The sequence below is a fragment of the Electrophorus electricus genome, chromosome 6 (assembly GCF_041902795.1).
Source record: "Electrophorus electricus isolate QZ-2024a chromosome 6, ASM4190279v1, whole genome shotgun sequence".
NCBI classification, from domain to species: Eukaryota; Metazoa; Chordata; class Actinopteri; order Gymnotiformes; family Gymnotidae; genus Electrophorus; species Electrophorus electricus.
This window is the reverse complement of record NC_137502.1, coordinates 17,371,238-17,399,008: the sequence shown is the minus strand read 5'-3', so window position 1 is coordinate 17,399,008 and position 27,771 is coordinate 17,371,238. Positions and strand designations below refer to the sequence as shown.

At 46.4% G+C, this 27,771-nt stretch overlaps 1 protein-coding gene across 5 annotated transcripts; it reads left to right on the top strand.

The window, feature by feature from the left end:
- The first annotated feature begins 60 nt into the window (after window positions 1–60).
- Window positions 61–27,771, top strand: zbbx (zinc finger, B-box domain containing). 5 transcript variants are annotated; one of them, XM_027026799.3, is made up of 18 exons: window positions 61–146; window positions 516–650; window positions 990–1,103; window positions 4,045–4,120; window positions 4,383–4,434; window positions 4,877–4,995; window positions 6,998–7,093; window positions 10,632–10,829; window positions 11,211–11,409; window positions 12,574–12,688; window positions 14,515–14,618; window positions 15,991–16,109; window positions 16,298–16,359; window positions 16,619–17,475; window positions 18,446–18,699; window positions 20,061–20,223; window positions 25,483–25,635; window positions 27,129–27,771. In XM_027026799.3, the coding sequence occupies exons 2-18, from the start codon at window positions 589–591 to the stop codon at window positions 27,395–27,397; spliced, it is 3,012 nt and encodes a 1,003-aa protein (XP_026882600.3). In that variant the 5' UTR covers window positions 61–146; window positions 516–588; the 3' UTR covers window positions 27,398–27,771. The 5 variants fall into 5 exon arrangements, with proteins under 5 accessions (XP_026882600.3, XP_035380805.2, XP_081572062.1 ...); XM_035524912.2 differs by lacking the exon at window positions 61–146 and adding an exon at window positions 242–353; XM_081715936.1 differs by lacking the exons at window positions 61–146; window positions 516–650; window positions 990–1,103; ... (1 more) ...; window positions 4,383–4,434; window positions 4,877–4,995 and adding exons at window positions 5,583–5,704; window positions 6,253–6,525.

Here is a 27,771-nt window from a genome sequence, read left to right as displayed (position 1 = left end):
GAGCTGCTCATGCTGCCATGGCCCTGATTCGGCCATCCCCCGGGAGAACGCGTCAACTGTCGCGTCGTTTCCATAGAGACTGTCGTTTCCATAGAGACATTGGTACACTTCTGTTAGCCAACCTAGCTACGAAGAGAACGTCCAAAGTAAGTGACTTCTCAGTACTTCAGACGCTTGAATCACGTTTGAATCGTCTGCTTTGAGACGCAGAAACAAAAATGTTATTATCTTTACTTCAAACACCATTGTATACATATTTGACCAGATCTAGGTGTTATCTAACAGCGTGTTTGCTGGTGTTCGCTAGCTAACCTTAGTAAACTGACTATCTACCAAGCTATCTTAGCTAGCTGGTAAGTAAATGGAAAAAAAGAAAAATGACTCTTTCTTACGTACATTTGGAAATATGCGTATGTGCGGCATATAGGCTTGGTGTTGGTCTTTTAAATAATTTGTTGTGTGTGTTGCCATTGTTTAGCTTTTTCACATATTTCTTTCTTTTTCCTTTTTCCTAGTAGCCTACAAAGCCCCCAAAACCTCACAAAACAAATTCCTTTCGGAATAAGGGGCAAAGTCAACGCCAACGCCATGAATTTAAACGACTTTGTTGTCTTCCCCAATAAGCCCAGATCAGTGAAGTTAAATGTCAGGTTGGTTCTTCTGCTTTCAGCTTCTTTTAGCTTCTTTCATGTTTAAGGTTTTACATCCTTATTATAGTTTGCAAATTGGCTATGAAAATTATGACATCTGACTTGTTTATCACACTCCTGTTAATCTCTGCAAAATGGCTTGCTAGGTCTTCATCCTGTCATGTAACTCTGTTGCAGATTAGTGTAAATTAATGTGTCAGATGTGAAGCCTCTCACCCGGAAACCCTCTGTTCATCGTCTCTCCAATGTGTTGTGCTCGAGCAGAAGTTGACATGTGTAAACTTTGTACATTAAGGCAGTGGTGGAGAGGCTTGTAGTCAGTGTGCCACGCTGTTGCAGGAGCTTGCGGGAGCTGCGCAGGGACACAGCGCAGCTGGACCAGGAGAACAAAGACCTGGAGAGCAGGCTGCGTCAACTTCGAGAGACCATGAGCCGAGAGAAAGAGGAGAGAGAGTGAGTGAAACATTAAGGGCGGGAGAGTAAGTGAGTGAGTAGATGAGTGATTGCTTGAGCTAGTGAGTGTGTGAGTGAATGAATGAGTGATTAACTGAGTGAATGAGTGAGTGAACGAGTTAGTGAGTGAAGTGATTGAATGAGTGAGTAAGTTAGTGAATGTCAGTGAAAGTCAGTGAATGAGTTAATCAGTGAGTGAAGTGCTTGTGTTAGTGAGTAATTACAATATAAAATGAAACAAAATAGGAAGTAGGACAGGAGAGGCAGGAGCGTGATGGAGGAGAGAGTGTAAAAAAAGAATGAAATGTTGCACGAGGTGGTGAGGAACCCGAGCTCTCCGCAGAGGGACCAGCCGGGTGGTAGCCAGGCAAGAGCAGAGGAGACAGCCAGCACAAGAGACGTCTGTGCATGCAGATGCATGCTGGGAAATAAAAGAGTGAGAGGACACAAAAGGGGAGGCGGAGCAGTAGAGCGTGCAGGACGGGCACGATCGCGGTCCATTAAAACCCTCCTCTGTGTCGGTTGCTGTTTGTGTTGTGTCTGAAGGGGCCCGAGCCTCAACCAGAGCCTGGTGATAAAGGCGTACTTGGGCTCGTGTGATCCACTGATAAAATCGGCGTAAACCAGGCAAGGCTGTGGCCACTGTAGCCCCCTCTCGCCATCTCTGCAGCTCCTCCTGCATGGTGCCATGAAGCAGAGCTGTGTGCCAAAATAAAAAAAAGGCAGGAAATTAAGTTTCCCATAAAAAGCAAACATATCAGGAGTTATTAATTTAATAGCTTCTTCCTCTGCGTACCCGAGTCCGCTGAGATTTCATTAATAACGTGACGGTTCGACCTATGGAACTCTGCAGAGCGAAATTAGAGTGGCGGCAGTTTTAGTAGCTGATAACAGGATATATGAGCTCATAACTTACCCAGTATGGGAGGGGGGAAGAGAGCAGTACCAGCCAATGAAGGTGTGTATGTGTTGCGCACGCACACACACACACACACACACACACACACACACACAAACACAAATATAAACGCATACATACATAGACACCCCATCATAATGAATCAGTGCTGAGATGCGGGACAAACTTCGCTGAGAACTTAATGTCTCTGTAACAATGTCCCATATTTCCCACCGAACGCGAGCACGGTTGATGCAGGTTAATGGAATGAAGAGGTTCATGTAATCCTTGCACACAGGATGCATGTTGTCCATACATCAGCGGGCGGATGCAGCGGGGGTGTGGCCTAGCCGGGGCGTGTAGCAGCTGCCTCATTCCTTCTCTCTATGGGATCTGTCATATTAAGGGGTGCAGGAGGCCTCATATCTAAATTACATTTGCCTCCGTGCAGAAGTTTGTCTGTGTAAATGCACTACCTGAGTCCCATGGCACTTATCAGAGACCATTAATCAGCTGAGGTGGGGATGAGGGGTAGTGGGTGGTGGTGTTGGAGCTCGACTGGAGAGTGCTGATTTTATCCTCTGGGTTCAACCTGCTTTCTCTTTATCTGGGCCTCGGTCTGCCTGTTAAAGGGCCACCAGTGAATTGGCTCTTAGATAGAGGCTGATAAGAACGGGGCGGGGTTTCCATCAGCGTGTTGGCGCAGGGCTCGGTGTGGCACTCGCAGCACGCACGCCCCTGGACTCGCTTGCTGACACTCAAAGGAGTTTGTCTTGTCTCGTATTTAGATCGCGAGGTTAGAGAAGCTCTAGTTTGCACAGCCAGAGCTGATCAGGCATGCAGCCTGCGTACTGGGGAAAGGGCTGGTGACTAGAACTTGTCTTCTGCTCAGCACGGTGCAACTGATCTCAGGTCAGTGTTTATTTACCTAATGTCACACGTCGGGTTGCTGCCAATTTGGCATGCTCTGGATGCAAAGCAACAAGTGAGGCAGCTGTCCATGCAACTGAGAGAGGAACGAGTCTCCGTCAGCTTGCTTGTGTGTGTGTGTGTGTGTGTGTGTGTGTGTGTGTGTTAGTTAATCTGCCTGATGCTAGCACAACTGCCATGCTGCCTACACACACACCTCCCCCAGGTGCTGACAGGCAGTCTAGAGTGCCTCTAATCCTTCTCCCAAATGAGCCCCTCGCTCTGACTGATAAAGGCCAGCAGATAAACAGCCTCTAACAAGAGTGGACAGCACGCAAAAGAGAAGAGCCCTCTCCACTCCTCCTTGTTTCTCTCTCTCTGTGTGTGTCTCTCTCTTCATCTCTTTCTATGCTCACTTACTCCTATTTCTGTCTCCATTGTATTGTTTTGGATGCCTTACATCTTGGCTGCACCTCTGGTTGTTTGGATACATATATATTGCACGCGTGGGGCTGCGTACGAAGCCGCTCTGTGCTGGCAGCCGCTCTGTGTTGGCAGCCGCTCTGTTTTCCTGTGAGGTTGTGGGTGTGCGAGCATCTGGGTTGGGCCGATAACGAAATGGCTCTGAAAGAGTTGGCACTCACACGACACATCCGCCCGTGTCCGCATTGCTGGGAGTGTGTAGTGGAAACACTGTCATCTCAGATCTGCCTTCCTCAGATGCCCACCCTACAGAGGCCCAGAGGAGTGCAAGTCAGAGAGGAACAGTGACAGTACTAGCATGCATACACACACCTGCTACCACCCATATACAGACACACATGTTCAACCTCACAGAATTCAGAAGCAATGTTACAATTACTCAGAAACAACTCTTACAAACCCAGACAATACATGCAATATTAGCATGACTTATTTGTGCAGATATGATTATAAACATAACAATCCATAACAAAATGTCATACATGTTAAACACAAGACTTTCATATTGTAGTTTTTTCACCTGTTTCATCAATACTGCTGAACTCGAGCTTTGCTCATTCCACAGTGGCGCTTCATTCCGAATCGCTTCCTCAGGAGGCGGAGCCACGTTTGCACGCTGACAAATGTCGCAGTTTGATGTCTCACTCACAGGATGTGTGGCGCTCTGCGCTGGAGGTCAGCCCAGCCTGGTGCCCCGGCAATGAGCAAGGAGAAAGCCACCCACAAAGTGAGACCTCATCAGAACACCTCTCTATTTCTCTCTCCCTCTGTGGCTGAATGTTATACTGACCCTCCTCAGAGAGGAGTGGCTGCTCTACAGGCCCCTGTTTGCTCTTCTGTTAGAAAATGAGGGTGCTACTTGTAACAGAGAGGTGCATTTGGATCATTTTAATCATAGTGTGTTGTAAAAGAAAATGCCCCCAGACCTCTCCGCAGCGAGGGGCGATAAAGGTGTTTGAATCTGAAATTGTCTGTGTGGCTTTGGACAGCTTTCTGCCAGCAAGATGAAGATAAGGGTGCTGAAGAGTGAGACCCTGCCTGGTGGGTGTCTGAGCTTGTGTGTGTGTGTGTGTGTGTGTGTGTGTGTGTGTATGTGTGTGTGTGTGTGTGTGTGTGTGTGTGTGTGTGTGTGTGTGTGTGTGTGCACGCATGTAGCAAATTTTCAAGTTCTCATTTCCTCCTAAATAAAAGTTTTATTATATAAGCCTTAGAATGCATATTAAAGTCTAGCGTTTTCATTATGAGAAAAAATGTTTCCTTGTTCAGTAGAGAATCCATTATCTAAATGGTGTTTTTGTGGTTAATTATCATTGCATGTTGTAAATAAATATACTTATCATGACTAGTTACATTTAATTGTACTTCCTATGTACAATGAAATATAATTGGTTGCTGTAAGTCATCTAAAATGTGTGTGTGTGCATGTGTGTTTGCTCATATGTGTGTGTGTGTGTGTGTGTGTGTGTGTGTGTGTGTGCTGTAGAGGCCCCTAGGCCAGCTGAGAGGGTGGTGCATCCACTTCCCGGGGCCGCAGGGTCGCGCAGGAGGTTCCAGCTCAGAGGCAAGCCATGCGGCCAGTGCGAAGCCCGGAGCGCAGGCCTGGTGAGTCACTGCTCATCCACATTCCACTCCAACACGTAACCCACTGACCACACGTAACCCACTGGCCATCCATCCATATATCCATCCAGCCATTTATCTCTCCTTTCCTCCCTCCATCCAGCCATCCATCTTCCAGACTCAGATAACTGGCTTAATTAACGCTAAGTTAAGAAATCTTGGCATGAGTCAGCCCGGCAGTGTCCGGGGGGCCGCTGGCTATTCGTCTTTCTCTCGTGCGTTCCATGTTTGAGAGGACTTTAAAAGAAATGGGATGACTGATGTCTGTGGCACAAGATGTCTGTCTTTTTACATCATGGCAGCAGATTGTTGGGAGGGACGTTCTGTCCCTCGCGCGGTCCCTGACGGCTCGAGTCTTTCCCCAGCCTCTGGCGTTAGGCTCCAGTAAAACACTTGCCCTTATGGAGTACAATTTTCCTATTCTTTCTAAACCCTTCTCTTTTATTCATTGTTTTTTATTATTTGTGTGTGTGTGTGTGTATGTGTGTGTGTGTGTGTGTGTGTGTGTGTGTGTGTGTGTGTGTGTGTGTGTGTTCACTATGGCACCGAACAGTCTTTGTCTGACAGATAAAGCTGGGTTAAGCTGAGAGACATGATGATGTGCTGTTGGCTCTGCCCCATACTTCACACCTCAGCATTGTTACCTGCAGGAGAGCCAGTGAGAGCGACAGCGAGAGAGAGAGAAAGAGAAGTGAGCGGAAGTAAGGGAGAGAATGAATGTGAGGGACAGACTGAAAGAGAGAGGGAGGAACAAACATAGAAAAGGAGGGACAGGAAGAGATAGTGTGAAAGTGAGAGAGAAGGGGACAGAGAAGCCCAGGACCACAGCATCTCGGCTCCTTTTTTAATACCCTCCTCTCCTCCACACGGGCTGCAGCCGGCTTTCTGCCACATCCACCTGCAGCCTGGCTGGGAGAGGGCTTTGGACCCAGGGCATGGATGGCGGTGCATGCAGGGCTGATGGCCATGTGCTGTCCTGCTCTAGACAGCCATGCAGGGGCAGCAGGGGCGGGAGCTTATGGCTGCGGGACCCGCTGTCATGCTGTAACGTCTCCCTGCTGAAGCCTGATGAAATCAGGGCTGTTTTATGGGCCCATTAGGGGGTCTGGGACTGGGCACAGCTGCAGTTGGAGGTTCACACCATGTGGATATATCTGCTTGTTCAGTGTGTGGTGTGTGCCTATGTGTGTGTGTGTGTGTGTGTGTGTGTGTGTGTGTGTGTCTGTGTCTTTGCTTCAGGACTGGGGATCACGCAGGTCGTCTTCTAGGACAGGAATGTGAGAGTCACGTGTGCTTTTGTGTGTGTGCGTGCACAATTAAAGGAGTGTGGAGTCTACAGCTCCAGGGGGGACTGTGAGCTCCGTACACAAATTCTTAGTTTGGGAGCAACAGTCCCCTGGCCGAGGAGGACAGGTCTGCCTTTGGAGACACCATCAGTGCCAAGAAAGCCTCATAGCATCTGCCGTCATATCACCAGCCAGGCCTTCCATATAGCGTCAACAGATAAAGAGAGTGAGTGAGAGAGAAACAGAAAGGAGTGGGAAAGAGAGTGGGGGAGAGAGAGAGAGAGAAAGAGAGAGAATGGCTTAGCTCAACAGACTTGGTGTTAGTTGGAATGACAGTCCTGTCAAACTGGCTAAAGGAGACGCTGGCTAGTGGCGGATTGTTTTAGAACAGCTCCATGTTTGATTATTACGGCTGTACCTGCGATTCCTCCCCTTCAGCGCCGCCTGTCCTCTTGTCTGTCAAAAGCAGTCTTACTCTCCCCAACTCATTTACTCCTTCAAAAGAAATAATGAGCTCCCTCAAGATGCCTGCACCTTGCGTCTCCCCCTCATTTTAATATAAGTCGAAGTTTGGATGCAAAAAAAGAAAAGTCTTCCAACATATATTGGAGACATTAAAGTTGGCTTAGTGTAAGGAGGTACCTTGCCTTGACTACTTGGTGTGTCAATTATTTATTTATTTTGTTTTATGTTTGAAGATGTGCGCGGAATGTGGAGAGGACTATTGTGTTGGCTGCTTTGCCAAGTTCCACCAGAAGGGGGCACTGAAGCACCATCGTATGATCCCCCAAAAGGTGAGAATCAGTTCTTCTGTCCCTGATCCTTACAGCCGCACACACACACAGGCACTCACTCACAGAGTGAGACTACGCTGACACAAGCCTCACACGTTCAGAAGCTCACATGCACTGGCAGCACAAAAAATCGTTCCCATACTTTGCTGCATCCCATTTGGAGCAACTGTGTTTGTCCTTCTCTTTGCCTAGTACATGCTGACCATTACTTTTCACCCTACCCACCCCTGATTACACAAACCTGTGCCAGGGCTGCATAGTAAACACATCTGCCCTTCCACAAACACACCCACACATGCACACCCACCCACCCATTCACTCACACATCCACACACATGCTCACATACACACTCACTCATTCACTCACTCATTCACTCACTCACTCATAGGCACGGACACACATACGTGCACGCACTCATATATACACAAACACACACTCACAAATACACACACACACACACACACACAAATGCTCTCACACACTCACGTGTGCACGCACATGCGCTCACACACACACACACACACACACACACACACACACACACCTCCCATCAGAGGTGAACGGACACGTGCAAACACAAACACCGAGGCCAGCAGCGGTGTTTGTTTTAGAGATTGCGCTAGCCACATGGTGTGGTGTTAGATTGAAGCCTTTATTGGCTGGATGGATGTATCTGTGCCCTCACCCATGCCCGTGAGAGTGCGTGTGGGTATGTGTGTGTTGCGTGCGTGTTGGGTGTGTGTGCTGACCTGCTACAGGGAGACCCAGAGCTGGAGGAGCACCTGCACCATCTGCAATACTGTACAAACCCTCTCCCTTTTCCCTGCTAGAAGTTAGACCTTTCGAGAACACTTTACTGAAACTCATAATGCTTTATTCCTTGCATCTTCCCAAACTTTGCTGGCCCTCTCCATCTGCCAGAGAACCGTTCCTCTCTCTCCGTGACTTTTGGGTTGTTTTTGTTGTATATTACATCATCATGATTCAGTTGGATGACATGGTCAGTAGAGGCAGAAAGGGCTGGGAGTGGTGTGACTAAACTGTGCAAATGAAGTAGTGTGAATCAGAGAAAGCCTTTGGCTGGAGACAGCCATATTCCCTGCAGGGGAAAGAGATCAAAGGCCAATGTATATCTGCATAAGAGGCTATGGTTGAGTTCAGCGCGTGCATATGTGCGTATGTGTGTCTGTCTGCCATAGACTGTGTGTGTGTGTGTGTGTGTGTGTGTCTGGAGGTGTGTGTCTGGTGATGCTCATGTGTTTATATTTGTGTGTGTGTGTTTGTGTGAGTGGAATGGGAGGTGACAGCTGCCTTCATTGTGTACGTGTTGGTACTGGTCTCTGGGTCAGTAGCTCTGAACTCAAACAGCAGGAGGAGAGCAGCTCATTACAGCCACTCTCCCAACCACCAGAGCCTAACACACGCACACACACACACACACACACGCACGCACGCACGCACACACACACACACACACACACACACACACACACGCACACACACACACACACGTACACACACACGCACACTCACACACACTCTCTCACACACACACACACGCACGCACGCACACACACACACACACACACACACACGTACGCACACACGCACACTCACACACACTCTCTCACACACGCACACAATGCTGACCTAGCCCTGCAGTCACTGGCTGCAACTGAGTGTGTATGTCAGAGAGACAGAGAGGACCACAGCTTGCATGTGTGTATGTGTTTGCACCTACGTGCAAGAGTTGCTTACTGCTTCAGGTGCTATTCAAGGTGACCAATTACTGCCCAGGTCACTGGTTCGGTGGGCCCACAGTGTGCTGCCACCTGTAGCTCTGTGGGCCTCAGCTGTTACCCAGGAGAGGATGACCTTGTGCCCAACTCAGTGGAGCTGTCCGTCGGCCACATGCCATAGGCGTGCCAGGCTGTGGTAGCCTACAGAGGGGCACCATGCTGCAGTGCATTACACATCTCTGCGTAGGTCAGCTTCTGAAAATCTTTATACTGCACACACACACACACACACACACACACGACAACAACACTGAATCTGCCTTTTGGGTGTGTGCATGTGTAGGACAGTGGGTGTGAGCGTATCTGTGTGAGGACCCGAGGGGGAATGTGAACATTTTGATGTAGTGGGGACATTTTACAGGCCCCTGTGAAGAAAAACGTGGCCTTTTACACAAAGCACTTTTTAAGCTGAATAGCAGAAAGGTATACAAGGTTTACAAGGTCACAAGGTTTAGTTTTGGCTGTTACAGTTGTTTTTCGGAGTAGGCATAACAGCAGACATATAACATCATAAGTTATATGCATTGCTTAAGTCAATGGAAAAAGAAACCTCATAAAGGTTATAATACAAGTGAGTACGTGAGTGTGTGAGTGTGTGTGTGTGTGTGTGTGTGGTGGTGGGCAGGGAGGATTGGAGCAATGCCTCCTGCTCTGCTGAAAAGGAGTGTGAATGCCTGGTAGGACACAGAGAATAGCTATTAACACAAGTTTACATGCCTTTAGAATCCTGTTTAAAAGCAAACAAACAAACAAAAAAGGAAACGAAATAATTTGCGAAGTACAACAGGCCCCTGTGCTCTCTGCACACTTTCTCCAGACCTTTGCCACTATGTCTTCATACCAGTTTTCTCTTCCTCCCTTTGCCTGGGTATGGTTCTCTGCCTCATAGTTTTCTGGCTGCTTTTATGAGTCAGTGAGAATTGGGTGTGCACTAGTGAATCAGGCAAAGAGTTGCTGTATTCTTATGCCGGTGGCAGGAGTGAACAGGGAGTTCATTAACAGTACCCTATCTGCAGGGCGGTCCTGAGCACATTAAACCGAGGCACACACATGTGTGAAACAACAAGTCTGGAGCAAGCTTGCTGTAAACCCTGCAGGCTTTTATCAAGTCACTCTGATGTCAAACACCAGCAGTGTCTTCAGGACAGCTGCTATAATTAGGAGCACTCTAACCTTGAGGTTGCCAGTTATTATGTTATTATATTTTTATGCGTAATCGTTCCGATTCATCCAACATATGCATTTTAGTCATTCTGTTATTTTGCTGCTTTGACTTATGCAACACACACACACACACACACACACAGACACACACACACACACACATATATATATATATATATATATATATATATATATATATATATATATATATATATAAAAATGAAGAAAAGTCCAGAAAGTAGCTGCAGTGTAATGCAGTGGTGGTAAATGTACATGTCAGAAGAAATTGCAGTGTAGTGAAATGTAGTGGGAAAAGATTGCTAAGAGACAGGACAGTTGTCGTCCTTCATCGGCTGTGTAAGGAAGATGTCCCTGAAGCACTAGGAGACAATTTCTTGGCATACAGGAGGCGTTTAGTACTGCAGTACAATGCGGATGCTTCCTGGGCTTTGGTGAATTGCTTTGTACGCAGCCCGTGAGTGCAGTGCGTTGTTCTGGAGCGAGCCGCTAGCCCGGCCCTCTGTGACCCGCACGCCACCCCACCTCCCGGGGCCGGCTCCTCTGCTCTTCCCAGGCCGAGCTCCACACGTCGATCAGCAGCCTGGACGTGCTGGCCCGCTTCCGCAGCCAGACGGCACAACAGCGAGGGTGGAGCGTTCAGTCCCCCCACCACACCGCGGCCGACTCCAACGCTATGGAGGCAGACCCGAGATGGGGAGCGGCAGCCGGACACTTCAGTCCCATGGCCGATAGACACGCCCAAAACGCACAGGTGGGCCAGGCAGACACAGATACAGGACTGTTTTCATCAGAATGATGAGGTAGTACTGAAAAAAGTAGTGTCTGCAAAATGCTATTTCGCTCTCTGTCTCTGTCTTTGTATGCCTCTTACAATTCGGTTCAGTTCACTTTAATTCAGTTCAATATTACTGTATTAACGTGGATGTTACAGGTACGTAACACATTGGCAAGGCAATAAACAAGGACATGCCACACACTGAACACCAAGCAGGCTGAGTTATTCACACAGTTATGAATCACAGGACAAAAGGGCTGAAGATAAAAACTTCTTGACATTTTGCCATTCTGGTTGACCTGTAAGGCTCTGTTTCTCCCGTCTCTTGTTCTGTGTGTCTGTTTCTATGTGACATAGGCGTTATTTTTGAATGAGGGGAAGGAAATGGAGGATGAGCACAATGAAGGCTCTTTGCTGAGAGGCCATTTTGATGAAGAGGAGTCCTCCAGGTCTTTCCAGCTCGCATTGGCTGAGTGGAGGGAGAGAAGGCAGGCAGCAGAGACAACTGACGAGAGAGAACATCATCAATCTAACATGGTACCAGCAGTGTGGCCAGGTAGCCCACATTCACTTACACACACACACACACACACACACACACACACTACATGGTTGTCCCCAGATGTGCTCACTGAGGCAGTAAACGAGTGAAAGTTTGAGGGGGAAAGTGACATGCTGTCAAAAACAGTCCACATATGTGAGAGAACTACTTGTGACAGGCTGTCAGCACACACACACACACACACACACACACACACACACACACACACACACACACACACACACACACACACGCTCAAACATGTGCATGCCCACAGGAGATTGAGTTAAAAAAACAGGTATTCACTGTGTGTGGCAGACCCATAGATTAGCTGCCACATAACATCACTCATGCTTTCCACACATACAATGTGTGTGTGCATGTGTTCCTAGGCGTGCAGGTAGGTATATCATATGTTCATACGTGTTGAGCTGATGTCACATCTGTGCCTCTCTTTTGATGATGTCAAAGACTAAAAAGCTAACTAATCCTGATTTGAAACACACACAGCCACAGACACACACACACACACACACACATTGTCCAGAGCTTCTTGATTGGTGGCATTCTGCATTGACCTTCCCACTTGATCTGTTAAAACAGCTGAGTGCTGGGGCGTGCGTACAGGTGGAGATCTCATGGCACTTGTAAACAGCCAAGGCCTTTGCTCAGCCTGCTGATTATATGCTATTTGAATTCCTTTGATTGCATCTTGCTGGTCCTAACAAGAAAAGTGATGAAAGCTAAACTTATTGACTAAGCTAAACTTAGCATGTTAATCAAAGATTCTTTTTAACTCTGTTTGCATCAGGCAGCTTTTTATGTGCCTTTCATAAGGAATTGCTTTTTATTAACAACAGCTTTACTGTTCGTTGAATCAACACATGATTTTTTGAAGTAAGTAACTGACAGACCCCACCCTGAATAGTGTAATTTGTTTAATTTTATGTAATGGTCAGTGCGGAAGACCTTTTATACACATTATTAACCTAATTACTCTCCATATGTTCTCCCTCTCTCCACCTCCCTCCCTCTCATGCTCCCAAATCCAACACCTCCGCCCCTATTTTTCACACTCCCATTCTATCACTCACTCACCTTCACCTTCACCCCCTCACTCATTATCTCCAACATCCCCTCCGTCCCCCACACACATTCCCCCCCCCCCCACTCCATTAGAGGTTGAGGCGATGGGCACCCAGGCAGAAGGGAGGTCTCAGCAGCCCATCCATATCGAGTTCAGGGAGCATGGCCTGAGCTACATGGAGAGGCTGCTCTTGAAGCAGCACCGCAGGTGAGCACGCCTCCTCCCAACCTATAGACCCACCACCATATAGAAGGAGATGCTAAATAGGCTCACTTAGCCTCTTGGGCCTCAATTAAGTTTTATGTGAGATCAATTAATGGCTTAACGATTCCTAATTTAAAGTCAGCAGGCTTTACGTTATTTTGCTCCTTTCCCCAGTGAATCCCGTAAGAGCCCAATTTACCTGCTATGTCACCAGTAACATCCATATACACAAACATTTGCGATTCGATTAATTCCATGCTGAATGTGGTGAGCGGACATCGGAATACAAAGTGGGATGTGATTATCTTAGCCAGTGACAGCTCTCGCTGGTGTGGGAGAGATTGGCCGGCGTCATATTCACAAGAGATCAAGTGCGTTCCATTGCAGACAGAACTGTTTTTGGCTGCAAGAAATGATCCATTGGTGAGGGCTTGCTGCCGTGGTTTGGTTTCCTCTGAAACCCAGGACACAACAACCCAGCCACCCCCAGCACCCCCTGCCAACACCAAACCCACATTCTCATATAAAATACTAATGCTGTGTTTGGAATGGTTCGCTCACTCACTGTGCTCAATATCAGCGAGCTTCGACTCCAGACCTTGAATCCAATTTCTGGTCTTAGATTCTGTAATCACTGGTTTGTAATTGAACAGTGACTGATTGGCTGCTTTCTGGTCAGACCTGATTTGTAGATAAAGGCAGCGCACTATGGCCAACTCCAGCGCTATGGAGACAGACCCGAGATGAGCAGTGCGGCAGTGTGGAGTACGGGCCATGCCCGGTTCAGTGGATGTTAATGTTGGGAATAACAACCCATTGTATTGGTTTTTTTTGGTATGTGTTAGAGGTAGAGTTAGTTAGCATTGACTAGTAAATGTTGGTGAGTGTTGGGTCTGTTCTGGCATTTGCAGAAGAATACTGGGCTTGTTTAAGAATTCTGGTCAGTATGCTTGGGGTTAACATTAGCGTCTCTCGGGTTAGCGTCTCTCTCTTTAATATAGTGTAGCAAAAATCATATAAACTGCTTCTCCCTCATGGCAAACCTGCTAAGCTTGTTGAGCCCTGTCACCATTGCATAAGTGCTAGATTGTTGCCATGGTTTTTGGGTCACCTATTCAAAAGGCTTCAGAGGGTCTCAGTTGTAAAGCCATTTAATTGCCATTATTTCAGTATAATTGTCTGCAGAGGAACAGGGTGAACAGAGCACTGGATGTATGTGTTCGTGTGTGTGGACTAGAAAGAGTTAGCTTGAGGGGAAAAAAGCATGAAAATGAGAGACAGAGGCTTGGAACAGAGAAAGAAAAATGAATAAATAATGCATTTTTTTTTCTTCCTGGTACTTGTATGTTGTTTAAGGCTGATGGGAGGATTTATAGGAGCTACTAAATCATGACTAACACACTGCTCTCCAATATTCCGCCTCAGGATGCTTAACACTGATTCAGGACTCTAAAACTCTGAGCCTCTGCTCTGCAAAAAATCAGCATATCCCAGACCAAGTCAATGATGGTATTTTGCTGAATCTGAATCAAGCCATTAGCTAACGGTCAAGCCCTTCATTAGCTAGTTGGGGTTGAGCACAGCAGTGAAAAGAGAAAGCATACCGAATGGGCCGAGTCAGTGTCCCCAGGACTGGGTTTAGAAAACACTGCATTCCATCCTCATTATAAACGTGGTTTAATTTGCTGCCAGACCTGACCTCAACACCTTAATGCACCCGATGGAAATGGTGTGCAGTCATAATGGGTGGAAATGCGTAGATGGAATTTTGCGACCGGGTTCTGACTCTTGCACCATGGGCTCTGCTGTTTGCTCTCTCTATCCTTCAGAAGGCAGAGCCGGTCCTACCAGTTGCTGTCAGCACCAAGCTCCCTGAAGGGGCCTCTCCCACACTCAGCCTCGCAGCCCCCTGTAGAGAGCCATGAACTAACAGGTTTGTAATGTTTCATAAGACGCACGCACGCGCAAGCACTCACACGCGCATGCACATACACACACGCATGGACACACACATAATTGCAATGATGAAGAAATAGCCATATACTCATGGTTTATTTTAGCCACAAACAGCATTTGAGTCAGTAAAGGGAATCATATATTAGACACCATCACTACTTGACAGCCTCACAAAATGGATCGACACGTGCATGGGAGCACGCGCACACACACACCGGCACACACTCCAAGAAAGTTAGTTTTTCACTCTCTCCAGGTTCGGGAGAGTGGAACTCCTGTAGCAGGCAGTGCCAATCCATCACACTCCACTACTGAAGGTTAATCACAGGGCTCTTATTGCACCACAGAGAGCCTGACGGGCCGGTGGAGGCCTCCAACAGCCGGGAAAGCTCAGCGGCCCGGGGTTCTGGACGTGAGGAGAGAGAGCTGTCAAAGTGGGGGTGGGGGGGTGGGGTGGGGGCCTTACTCTGGCTCAAGCACCATCCAAACACCCCAACACCAGGCACCTCTCTCCACCTATGCCCCCTGAGTCGTCCTGGCACCCTTTCAGAATCTCTGAGTCCTTTTCCACCAATCCAGATCACCCAAGGCTGGCCTCTCATGCAGCGTCGCTTTTAGTCACGCGCGCGGGCCCAGGTTTTCGACTCATGCTCTCCTTCCAGCCGACCACCCATCCTGGTTTGAGCGCACAGACCCCTGAGAAGACAAATGGATGCCTGGCAGTGGAGCTCCCGCTTCTCCCAGTGTGCAGGCTACCCTGAGCTCATGAATAAAACATGTGTTTTGCACATGACATTTGGACAGAACCGTACAAGTTAATTGCTTTCAGCCATTTGCCTCTTCAGGCTATTCCCTGATAACCATGGACGCTTGTCTGTCGGAGGACATGAAAGTATGGATTTTATGTAACTGTTCAAATATTTCAAAAGGAAACTCATTTATTAGTCTTCATTCGGAAGAACATACTTTGTGAGTGTACTTTAGATTTGCATCCCCCATTACATGCTCTACTGTCCTTGAGCCGCTTGCTAGCAGCTTTAGATCATCACTGTGCCTTTATGATAAAACACATATATGTGCAGGAGCAAAGCAGACCGACTCATACCTTTAAAATGTGTCATATTACATTTTTGCCACCAATTCATTTTTTGCCATCTCTAAAAATGCAGTTTTAAATGTTTTAAATTATTTTTCTCTCTCTCTCTCTCTCTCTCTCTCTCTCTCTCTCTCTCTCTCTCTCTCTCTCTCTCTTTTCTTGCTTTGCACTTTGATATATTGAAACATTTCTCCACGGGTTACCACCTGTCAGAATAATCTCCATGTGCCTCTCGCGTACCTGTATGTTGCAGATGAGGAACTGGACCAGCGGCGCTACTGCGCCTCCCTGTTTGCCGTCCCCGGCCCGGCAAGAGGAGAGGGATCAGGTGACACTTCCGTCGTGGGCCTAAGTATCATGAAGATAGACCAGGTAATCCTCGGCTCTGGGCCACCCCCTTCTCTCTGCGCCTGCCGTACCAATCACCTGTAGGCATGAGACATCCAGATATCCAGTTATCTGCTAGGTAGCCGTGGCTGGGCCCGCGGTGGACATATGAACCGCCCCCTTTTAATCTCGTCTCACAAGCCGTTTTCCTCTTGGTTGTCTAATTCTTGCAGGATGCTGGAGACACGCTGGTAAACGGTACTGCTGGAGTCCAGCAGAGAGATGATAAGAAAAAGTAAGGCGGGCTACGAGTAGGAAAGAAACTTGATGGAGAAAACAACCATAACAGTTGCCCCACATGTCTCATTTTGAGGCACAAATGCTTAGTGTAATGGAATAGGCAACAGGTTTGGTTCTTCAAGGTTTTATGCCAGTACAGTGGCATATTGACAATGGTGTTTATAAAGAGCAAAATCTGTTTTTGATCATCTTTTAATACCATTCTGGAATGTGAGATGTCAGTTCTGTGTTTTGTTTGTTTTTCCTCCCCAAAGACCAGTTCAAGGAAGAGGGAACTTATTTACATTTTCCAGAAGCCAGGAAGAAAAGGAGGTTCTGTGGCCAGAGGAGTCACTGCATTCTTCACCCAGCAGCCCTGCAGTGCCCACTGAAGTGACAGCAGAGCTGGCCGGCCAGCCACCACCATATGAGCAGCTCTTACCATTAGTCACATCCCAGAAGCTTCAGGCTCCAGAGTCCGAGGGTCCCTCTGTTGGGTCATCCAGCTCAGCACAGCTAAGCGCTCGCTCATCAAGTGCTGCATGGCAGGTGCAGCCGCCAAGGCTCAGTGACTTAGCCCAGCCACACACATCAAGACGATCTCCCGCGTCAAATCCCAGTTTGAAATGTACAGAGTCCGCACTCTCCTCCTCTCCCGCGCTCTCCCGGAGCGGCGGGGGGAGCCCAAGCTGTCCAGTCACTCAGGACTGGTGCTCCTCTCTTCCTCCCCCTCCCCTCCGTCCACCGCTCGTCACGTCACCCCAGCGCGTCTCCACGGTACCTGTCCAAAACCTTAGCGTGCGCTCCTCACAGACCCCTCTGTCTAACAGAGCAGCCATCCCTGGGTCACCTTTCCCCTCTCCCACCCCGTGCCCAAGCCCAGCTCACTGCCCTTCACAGCACCAGAACCGGTCCATCAGGCCTGGATCCCAGCCGGCTTCAGTCAAGTTTCCTGTACCTGCAGACACACTGCTGTCCTCCTGCTCCCCAGAGAGCAGGGACTCCCTGTGCTCCTCGTCAGGCTGCCCACATCCATCTGCAAACTCCGCAAGGTCGACAGACCTGCATGGGACGCCTCCCCTATTCCTCCCACCTCAAGGATCTGAACTCTCTCCCCTGATGAGCCTGTCGGGTCAGTGTGCTTAGAGACCCAGGTGAAAACAACAACATTACCAAGAGGAGAGCTTGTCGTTTTGGTTGACGAAGAGCAGTGCTAATTGCCTGTCTGTGGCGGGGGCTGCAGACTAACCCTCGCCATGTTTTTGTGTTTTCTTCCTGAAGCTGCTCGGTGTCCTCGGCAGTGATTGCCTCTCTGGACTGTCCCCGCTCTCCTGCCAAAGTCAATTTAGACAGAGCAATAAAGGCTTTCTTCTTTAGCTATCGATTAGAGTTTTAAGTAAATCCTTGGCATAGTGTTAGGCCAGGCAGGAAGGTAATTACGCATTGAAGACCAGCTCTGGAAAGGGCAGGAACCTAATCACCAGCATCCCTAGGGCTCTCACAATCTAAATCAGAGAATAACAATAGAGAAATACAGATACATACACACACCCAGACACACACGCAGGGTGCAGCAGGAAATCTAGTGTCCTAAGAGACAGAATCATACGTGCATGCACGCATGTACACATTTACTCACTCACACACACATACACGCACGCACGAACACGCACGTGCACACATGCGCACGCACACAATTCAACTAAGAATCAGAACCATGCCACTGCTGATCCACAGCAGGAGCTTTGAGCTTTATATGCTGACAAGCAGAATGGCATTGACACCAAGCTGTGCATTATAGACGCTATTAATGCATTAAGCAGAGTCAGAAAGAGAGAGAAAGTGAGACTGCATAGGAGAGGAGAGAGACAGAGAGAGAGAGAGAGAGAGAGAGAGAGAGAGAGAGAGAGAGAGAGAGAGAGAGAGAGAGAAAGAAAGCACAAAGACTTGGAGAGAAACAGGGAATGCTTGATGTTGTTTCTGTAGCTTGCTGTGATCTGTTAGATAAAGCACATGTCTGAATCCTCTCAGAGACCCTTCTCCTGACTTTTCCTTCTCTGAATTCTTTTCAAATATTTCTTTCTCGCTGTTGCTTTGGCCAGATTCCGACAGATCAAGTGATTGCGCAGACATGATTCCCATAGATGAAGACTCCTCTGATGAAGAGATAAAGAGATGTGCAGGTCACAGAGAGCGGGAGGAGCAAGAAGAGGATGAGAGGGAGGAGAAGAAGAGCAGCTCTTCACCTCTCCAGCGCTCTCCTTCTCCTGGTGGAGATGACCCTCTCCCCTCTCAGGACTTCCTGCATGCAGGGCAGGCAACTCCGCCATCGGGCCTTTTTACGGAACCGTCCCTGGTGAGCAAAGCCCTTACAGCAGCCATGTCCCACTGTCTGACCTCCGTCCCGGAGGGCCATACCACTGCACAGCTTAGTATCATCTCTGGATCAACACAGCTCATTTAACTCCTCAGCGAGTTAGTAGCTTTTCATGAGGATGTATGGCACCTGCTCCAGAAGAGTAAACACTGCCCTGTGGATTAGCCTGGCCCTCAAGTCTTCTGACAGAGAGATTACATCTCCTGAGGTGCTCACACAGACAAAACATGCACTAGCAGCCGTGGACTGTGCTGCATTTATCACTGCGTGTATTTCGTTAATAGCGGCCTGATCACAAACATCACTTATTTGCGAGGATCCCACTGTGCAGTGTGTGCGAAAGCATTGCTCTCCCTTACTATAACCTTAATATAACTGAGCTCATGAGCTCCAGGAAGAGGAAGCAGTCATAAAGGGATGACTGTGGTTTAATGGTTCTTGAGAGTGGAGACAGCAACAGGGAGAGACAGAAGGGAGGATGAGAAATTTTATTAAACACCTGAAATTAAATGTCTGATCAGAGATCAGCCTTATCTCAACTCTTTTGTCTGGCTATCAAAAATCATGTTCTTCAGGGTGTTCATGATTAATAACTATCCTGCCTTTATAGTTAATCCAATTTCATATAAAAAAAGACAGCAGTCTGGTAACAATCAGAAAGGGAATATTACTCATTTCATTTCAAACCTTTACACCCCCCCCCCCCCCCAAAAAAAATCAAGTTGCTGTATTTTCCTTTTGTATATACATTCACTGTATATTGCTTAGCACAGATTTTTACCTCTTTGTTCTCTTCCACTATTCATAGCTGCTTTCCTCATACATTCATTACACTAAGCGCATGTTAAAGCAGCTGAAATCGATGTTACAGTTCTGGCTCAGTTCTACCTGACATGGACAGTGAAAGAGCCCGTCCCCTTCCTTCAGTGCCTTCCCCTCCATCCATACCTTTCTCCAAAGCCCCTCCCTTCGAAGATGTGCCATCAAAGCAGCGTTTAGCACTTAGCCTACCCATTTACATGTGAACAATAACCGATGGACAAGCAGGATTGCCACCAAGAGTACTTTTTTGGTTGATTGATAGTTGAACTGTGTTGAAATGTTTAGTTGCTTTTTACAGAGGCAGGGACAGTTACAAAAACCTTGCTTCTCAGAGCAGCCATTTCATTGATAGCTATTAAGATATGAGGGCAATTTAGTTCGTGTGCTTTAAAAAAATTGCTTATAGTAGGTTTAAATATTGTAACTGTTCGAAATAACATTGGCCCTTTTGCTTTGAATCATTTGGCAGTTTTGGTGTGTATGTGATACTGAAGCACCCTCTTTTCTGTCCACTTCAGGTTCTCAGCTCACTAGCCCAGCGAGAGACCAGCATTTCCGAGCAATACCAGGGGCTGGAGGGCTTCCTCACCCTGGGACTGGACACTGGGCGAGTGCAGCCAAGCCCGGCTTCACCCCACACCCCTCCTCAGAGACCTGCCCACTTGGAGGCCTTGGTAGGAGGTATGTACATGAACAGAATAAGGAAATCATCCAGACAGAACAAAAATATTGCATCATTTTAAGTCGCAAAAGACTGAAATTACGAGGTAACCTTTTGCTGGGCCACAACTCTGCCAAAGGTCACGTTCCATTTATGACAATATTGTTCCACGCAGAGTGGAGCTGTTTAATAAGTGGCAAAGAAAATGAAAGACATCTATTCTCTGTCAAGAGGGACAGTTTATGTTCACCCGAGACCTGGAGTGAAACACTGTAGGCAGTATTACCATAGAAATAAAGGATGTGTTACTAAGGGGCCTCTTAATGTACTTCATGGTTGATAATGTTCTTGTACCCACCTGCACCTGCGTTCCCATCTTATGTCGTGATTAAGTAGACGTGTGTGTCTCTGTATGAGCATGCGTTCAAAATCAAATCGAAATTGTAACCCAATGGAGCAATTACAGGCCTGATTCTCATTCACTATATAGAACAGTGAGTGTTCCCTCTCTACTGCCATGGTTATTTCTGTCCTCAATCAAGAAAGTGTTACGTGGCTACAGGTCTATTTTGGCACAAAGCCCTGTGGCTATGAGAATCTCTGGGACAGGACATAAGGACCGACTCATATCCACAGTACCCGTTCACTCACACGCAAGAGGGAAAGTGTATGAAAGACGTAAATCTTCCCTCCGACGTATGGAGTGCCCTCCTTTTTGTTTTCATTAAGTCACTCAGCTGTTTTAGCCCATGATCAGCGTGCCACTTTACGCAAGCACACAAACTCAGCCGGTTACAGTAACAATTAAACATCGTTTTGAATTAGGTTGCTGGAAAGCTGGTTATGAATTGGGGTACTGAAATTCTGTACCATTATACCACCGGTTCCTATGATCGGTATCTACGGAACACAGATTTCAGTGCCACTTAAAAGGATAAGTCGGCAAAAAATACAACTTACGTGACTTTCACGTATCCCAGGTACAGTCGATCGGCCAAGACATGTTTGGAATACAAATTTTGCTTCTTTAATGTAGACCAAAATTATCTAATGTTGCCAGGTAGGACTGGATGTCAACAGCAACAAAAACAGCCATTGTAACTTAAAAAGTTAACTAGGTTAACTAGTTAACCTAACAAACCGATAGCTTCGTACATATGCCCAAACTTCTCAACCTTCTTATTTCCGAAGACCATTTGGGTAGCTGTTGATATCCAGTGTTTGTTAGCAACATTAGCAGTTCGCTAGCAGCTTTTGTTCTAAAGAAGCAATATGGACTCCAAAATTGTCTGGGCCGATCGACTGGATCTGGGATAAGTGTAATTGTGATTTTACGCCGAAATCCTCCTTAAAATGCCATTGTTCTCAAGTGAAATATTTCTCCTCTGGTGCTCCGAAACGGATGCTACAGGTAACAGAAGAATTACTGGATGTGACGTTGCCATTAGTAGTTAACGTCACACTTTCTCTGACAAAAGCAAAATCTGATTGTTTGCTATTAGTACCCAGTACATCTTAAATGTGATTTAAAAAAGACATTATTTACTGTCGTCGATCTTCCTTTTTTAAACTATAGATTCTGGTATTGTTTTAGCACCTGTGTCGGAAAAAGCCCAATCCTGCTTGTGAATTAGCTATAGCACTTTACTGTCCTCAAGAAACCCAGAGTGGCCCCGGGGCCCGAAACCTTTGTCATCAACAGTACTTGGAGTTATACATTCGGATGACTGATAATATTAGCCAATACATTATATATTTTAAAATTACACAAAGTCCAATTACTTTCTTACCTGACTCATAATAATAGTATAAATATAAAATAAGACATTTTATAAATAAATGTATAACTTACCCATAAAAATAACTTTAAATTAGGTAAAACAGCAGCTATCCATGGGATATGTTTTCATATGTGACAATTAGGCAAGGCCCTGCATTCATCAAGTTATCACATCAGAGGACCAAGTTTCAAGTTTCAGTTTTCATACTTTATTTCCATATCAGTCATTCTTTGACTGACAAGAAGTCAACATACATCACACTTGTACACTTAACATTCATTGTTTCAGATAGGCCTAGGTGAAATTTAGTAGTCTTGACAGCAAAAGGGTAAGTGCAGTTATGAAACAGATGTCCTGCATAAGATGCTTTGTGACCTTTTACTGGAAGGAAGCAGTTAAAACATGGTTGGGGAAGAACTATTCCAGGGTCCCAGGATTGGGGGAGAACTTATCACTATACAATTTTTAACACATTCCTTTTATTCCACTCATTTAGATACAGGCAGTAGATGAACATTTGCCAGCAATGATTTTGGAGTCTGTACACACCAATTTCTCTAACTTCCCTCTCAAATGCTGTACCAGACAGATGTGAAAAGGTCAACACAGTTCCCACAAAATTGCTATAAAAGCATATCATAAAATCCCTAAGCAGAACTGCTTTCTTTGGAAGAAAAACAACTGATTAGCTTTCCATCATTAGACAACAATATTGCTACCATTTACGAGACTTGCTGATGTCCTTGCTGATAATACTGACTGTCTATTAGCTGGGTCAACCCAAGGATTGGTTCCCTCTTGAGTCTTGGTCCTCCCAAGGTTCTTCCTTAATACACCCAGTGAGATTTCCTTTCCACTACTGGCTTGCTCATTAGGGATCTGGACCCAAACATTTGTAAAGCTCCTTTGTGACAACATGTGGTATAAAAAGTGCTAAGCTATATAAATACATTTTACTTTGGTTTCAAGTGGCATTGACTCTTAAGAGTTGACCCTCTTCAATTCTTTGCCCTTAATGGCCAGAGGTGGTTGGTTGACTTTCCTTCTCTTGAAATCAATGGCCAGATATTTTGCTTTTCAGTGTTCAAGCTTAGATTAGTCACCCTGGTCCCTTCCAACCATACCCGTGTATGCTCTTTTTCAGAGACTGGTCCCTAACGTGGTCTCACAATGTGTACATTTTGACTGAATCTGAGTTTTCTTTACAATCACTTATGCAAACAGTTCGAGAGAGTGGTCAGAACATGAGTGGGTACTAAGGATCCAAGGAGTGGAAATCACACTTTATATTAACGCCTTGCTTGCTATTTGATAAAAAAAGTCACAGGTCCCATTGCACAAGGACTTTTGATAGCAAGTCTGTGAAGCTTGCCAGAGAGGTTAGAAGGTGATAAATGCAGAGCTGTAATCTATTAATGAGATTTGTATGTACCTGGTGATGCAGCATCCTCATACATGTTAGCACCATAAGCATACTGGACGGATCCATCCCAGCACTTGAAAGATGACCACAAATCAGCCTTATCTCTTAGCCTTTAAATGAATTTATGCACTTTATACCTTTATAAATTTTTATAATTTAAATTCAACTTTTATAGTTTATTTAACTATCACTTCACTGATAGTTTTATTTAACTATCACTGTAGCACACTTTCATTTAAATGTGCTATATAAATAAACTTGTCTTTTCTTGCCTTGCCAAGGGACTTTCATATTAACAGAAGTAAGCACTGCATGCCTGTAATCATTAAAAGATGTTGCATTAGACTTCGTTGGAACAGTGACTATGATGGCAGATTTAAAACACAATGGAAACATACTTTTTTAGAGACTTATTAAAAATGTAAGAAATAGAGGAGAGTAAATCGAGTAGCTGGAGAGAGCTGGTCTGCTCCTGATCCTACAGTTCTGCTCCAAGAGCTGATATTTGACGTGAATATTCCTTAATAATGAGGTTTGATGAAGGAACTGACACGTTCATTTACTGGGTGCTTCTAAATCAGACCTACACAGTAAATCATTAATCTGGTCAGGGTGACTCAGATCAAAATCCTAAACAAAATCTTTTTGTATTATAGTTTATCCTTACATTTTCTCTTTACCTTCTTCACAACCCTCTGGAATTCATATTTATGTTTAATTTTCATTCAGCCAGATAGTATGGGTATACATACAGCATAATATAATTGCACTTGGGAGGAAGGGTGGATTCTTGTTAAAAATTTGGGTCAGTCTCTGGAAGTTGAGGAGTGTGATGGAAGAAACTGTTGCACAGTTTGGCTGTAAGGGCCCAAATACTTCTGAGATGAGTTTGTGTGAGGGGTGTGTGGGATCATCCACAGTGCTGGTAGCTGCGCGAAAGAGTGAGTCTCCAAAGCTGTGAACGAAGCAGTCGTGGTGCACTCTGGTAGGCGTGCCATAATGAATGCCATCATCATTTAGATCAGCATCTCCTCCACTTGCATAATTATCCTGTGCTTAGACGGATCGTCCAATAAAAAGGACCGCAAGATAATAGATATACACAAATTAGGCCTTTCCCATATTGCCATTTATTCCCCCGAGTGCCTTCCTCTTGTTTCCCACCATTTAATGAGCTACTCTTAAGAGAGCATTACTCAGAGTGTAAACACTAAGCTTTCTCAAGAAAAAGAGAACTGTGTTTGAAAATGGCCGCTATTAGAACATGTGGTAACTCTGTGTGTAGATGGAGCCAAGCAGAACTGTAATGGTCTCGTTGTTAGACAGTGTGTATCAAATGCTGTGACGATTATTGAGCTCAGCGCTAATGAAAGGGATGAAAGGTCAGGGGAGTGATATTTCCCTGCCAGCCATTCTCATTTACTTCCGTCTTTTTCCTAATCTTTTTTTGTCCGCCTGGTGCCTCTATTCGTCACTTTTTTTTTTCTCTCATCCTCTTTTTCCCCCCGAAGCCCTCTTTTCTTTATTCGCTGGTGTGCCGTGATCTAACGGGCTTTATTGGTCTGTCTCTACATCTCTTGCTCCCCTGAGCCCAGTGACAAGGGCAGTGTCCAGCCAGCTGGAAAATGGCTTAATTATAGCAGTCGTTTAAGGCAGGGAGAGGAGATGCGTGTGTTAACCCCAGAGCTGCCAGTGGGAGTGCATCTCCTTGTCTGCTGCCTGTCTGCCTACATCTTCTCCATCCTTCCTCTCCACACCTTCCCCCACCCATCTACATCTTCTGTGATCTGTCTCTTTTCACTGCTGTGGATTTACTGCTTAAAGTTGGGTTTGACTACAGACCTCTTCTTTCTAAAATCAGTAGAAACAAATTAGGGTGTACTAAGTGTGACTCGGGGGTGTGAAATAGTTAACAAAAACTCATCATAGTGACACCTATTCAATGCATTTAATTTGCCAAAGCTTCATTCATCCATACTGTAGATATTTTATTAATATAATCTGTCTGTCTCTTTTTTTTTCTCTCTCTCTCCCTCTCTCCCCCTGCTATTCTCTCTTTGTCTGTCTCTCTGTAGGTCAGGGCAGCTGGAGGCCAGCTAGCAGTCTCCTACTGCATGCAGAGGAGGAGCTAGTCACCGCGGTGATTAACAGCCAGCTAATCAGCAGGTCCCCGCATGCAGCCTTCTCAAGCTATGGTGTTGCGTCTCCCTGGAGGAAGAATCTATCAGGTGGGAACAGCCTCCTCCCAACAGCATCCCAGACTGCACTCCAGTTTCTTTCTCTCCCTCCAAAATGCAGTAATTACCCTGCACTGAATCCTCCCTGGACATCTTAGTAAATAAAAGTCCCATCCGTCCTGTCAAACCCCTACCTAGTGGACACACTAAACACTCCATGGGACTTAATCCAGATTTACAGGGCTAAAATGTGGTTAATATTTTATAGCAGGCCCTGTCCACTGGCATATCCTTGGCAAGGCTAAATACTTTGTTTACGCTTTGCGTCATCTTCCTTGTCGGACGTGGCGTTACTCATGGCAGCGATGGCTTCAATAGCGGGCCAGCATATGCATCGGGAGGTAAATCATAAGCGGGAGTCGTGCATGTGTAATTTAGCTTTACCTTGTTCGTATGGTTTGCGCCGAGGGTGTAATTAAAGAGGCAGGCATGCTCTTAAGTGTACTGCCCAGCGCCCTGGCACAGCGAAAGGCTTCGCCAGGATGATCGCAAGTTGCAGACTGAGAGGAGCTCTCTTTCACACGCACACACAAACACACACACACACACACTCTCACACATACAAAGACAGAGAAAAATGCTTGCAGAAAACAAGAAAATCATCTGTTTAACAGCATAACTATGATGTATGATTTGCCTAACCCCTGGTCAAATCAGTCCTTTTATACTAACTCCTACATGCACAAATGCTAATGCAAAGGGGGGCAGGAACTCCCTTTTTTAATTAGATTATTAAATTATGTTTAATTAAGGTAATTACCTGCCCCAGTCTCCCACATGCCTGTAGTTCAGTTGGGAACATTGCACACTTCCAGGTAAATCTAGGAATAGGACTGGGACTATAACTAGGATCTATGACAAAGCAGCTTGGCACCTCAGCACTGAAAAAAGATCCCAGCAGTCCACCTGGTGGGAAGGGGAGAGTGGCAGGGAAATGGAGAAGGAGACTGCTTGCTGTGTGCTGAGTAGATCTCACACCAAGACACTGCTGTAGGAGACGTGGAGCTGGCTCAGCCTCCAGAGACACTAGCTGCCCTCAGCGTGATCATGCACACACACGCCCCACCCACACACACACAACCTTTAGAACTCTCTCTGCCTCTTATGGCCTTGTGCTCTGTGTGCGTGTGTGTGTGTGTGTGTGTGTGTGTGTGTGTGTGTGTGTGTGTGTGTGTGTGTGGAGGGGTCAGAGGGGTATATTTGTCAGGGGTGGGTCGGGGGGTGCAGAGGGTTTTGGGCCTCAGTTTGATTAGATGTGATGGGGCTCAACCAGGGCAAAAATGCTGTTCACCCCTCAACCTTCTGCCACTCATTCACCTCCTGCTTTATTTACTTTATTTTCCTGTGGTTCTGTCTCTGTTTCCCTCTCTCTCTGCTTCCTCTTCTCCCACTCCTGTTAGACTCTCTTTTCTCTCTTTTATCTTTCCTAATGTTGTCCTATATCCCTCTTCTTACTGTGTGTGTACCTCACATCATTCCCCCAGGTGCCTTAGCTCCAGGCCTCCCGGGCACAAGCACCCCAGGCTCGGCCGTCTCACGCCATCTAAGTCCTGTCCAGCAGCCACACCCTGCCTCCCGACCCCTGTCCCGCGCAGCCTTGGAAATCATGGAAGTACAGAGCGTAGAGCAGGCTGGTCTTGGAGACTCTGACTCCGAGGAGGATGAGGAAAATTACCTGGCTTTGGCTGGCCTGGAGGAGGAGTTGAAGTGGATGAGTAGCAACCTGAGTGACGAGATTCCTAAAATGGATTGAGATTCATCCTGAAATTTCTGAAAGGCTCATTTTGAGTGAGTTGACTGTGGTTATCAAGGTGTTGCTCAATTCAGTGCACCATTTTAATAGGTATAACTGATGTCATGCTAGATAAATGGAACAGTTGTGATGTAAGATTTTGATTTCTGTCAAACTCAGGTGGGACCTTGGGAGGGTGGGGCTTATGGGCATCTGTCATCACAAACAGAGATGTAGATGGGTGTGTTCCCAAAAGGATGACCCACACCACACAGTGGGGTGCCTGTTACTATGGCAACACACACGTCCCTTCATTAGGGTGAGCTCATTAGTGTTTAGGCTGTAGATTTCCGTCATTAAAAAAAGCCTAAGTGCATAATTAGCTTAGTTTAGCA

Coding starts and splice junctions, on each gene's coding strand:
- zbbx (XM_027026799.3), top strand. CDS start 589: ATGAATTTAAACGACTTTGTTGTCTTCCCCAATAAGCCCAGATCAGTG. Junction 12,689..14,514: donor CTCTTGAAGCAGCACCGCAG/GTGAGCACGCCT, acceptor TCTATCCTTCAG/AAGGCAGAGCCGGTCCTACC. Junction 16,110..16,297: donor GTATCATGAAGATAGACCAG/GTAATCCTCGGC, acceptor TAATTCTTGCAG/GATGCTGGAGACACGCTGGT.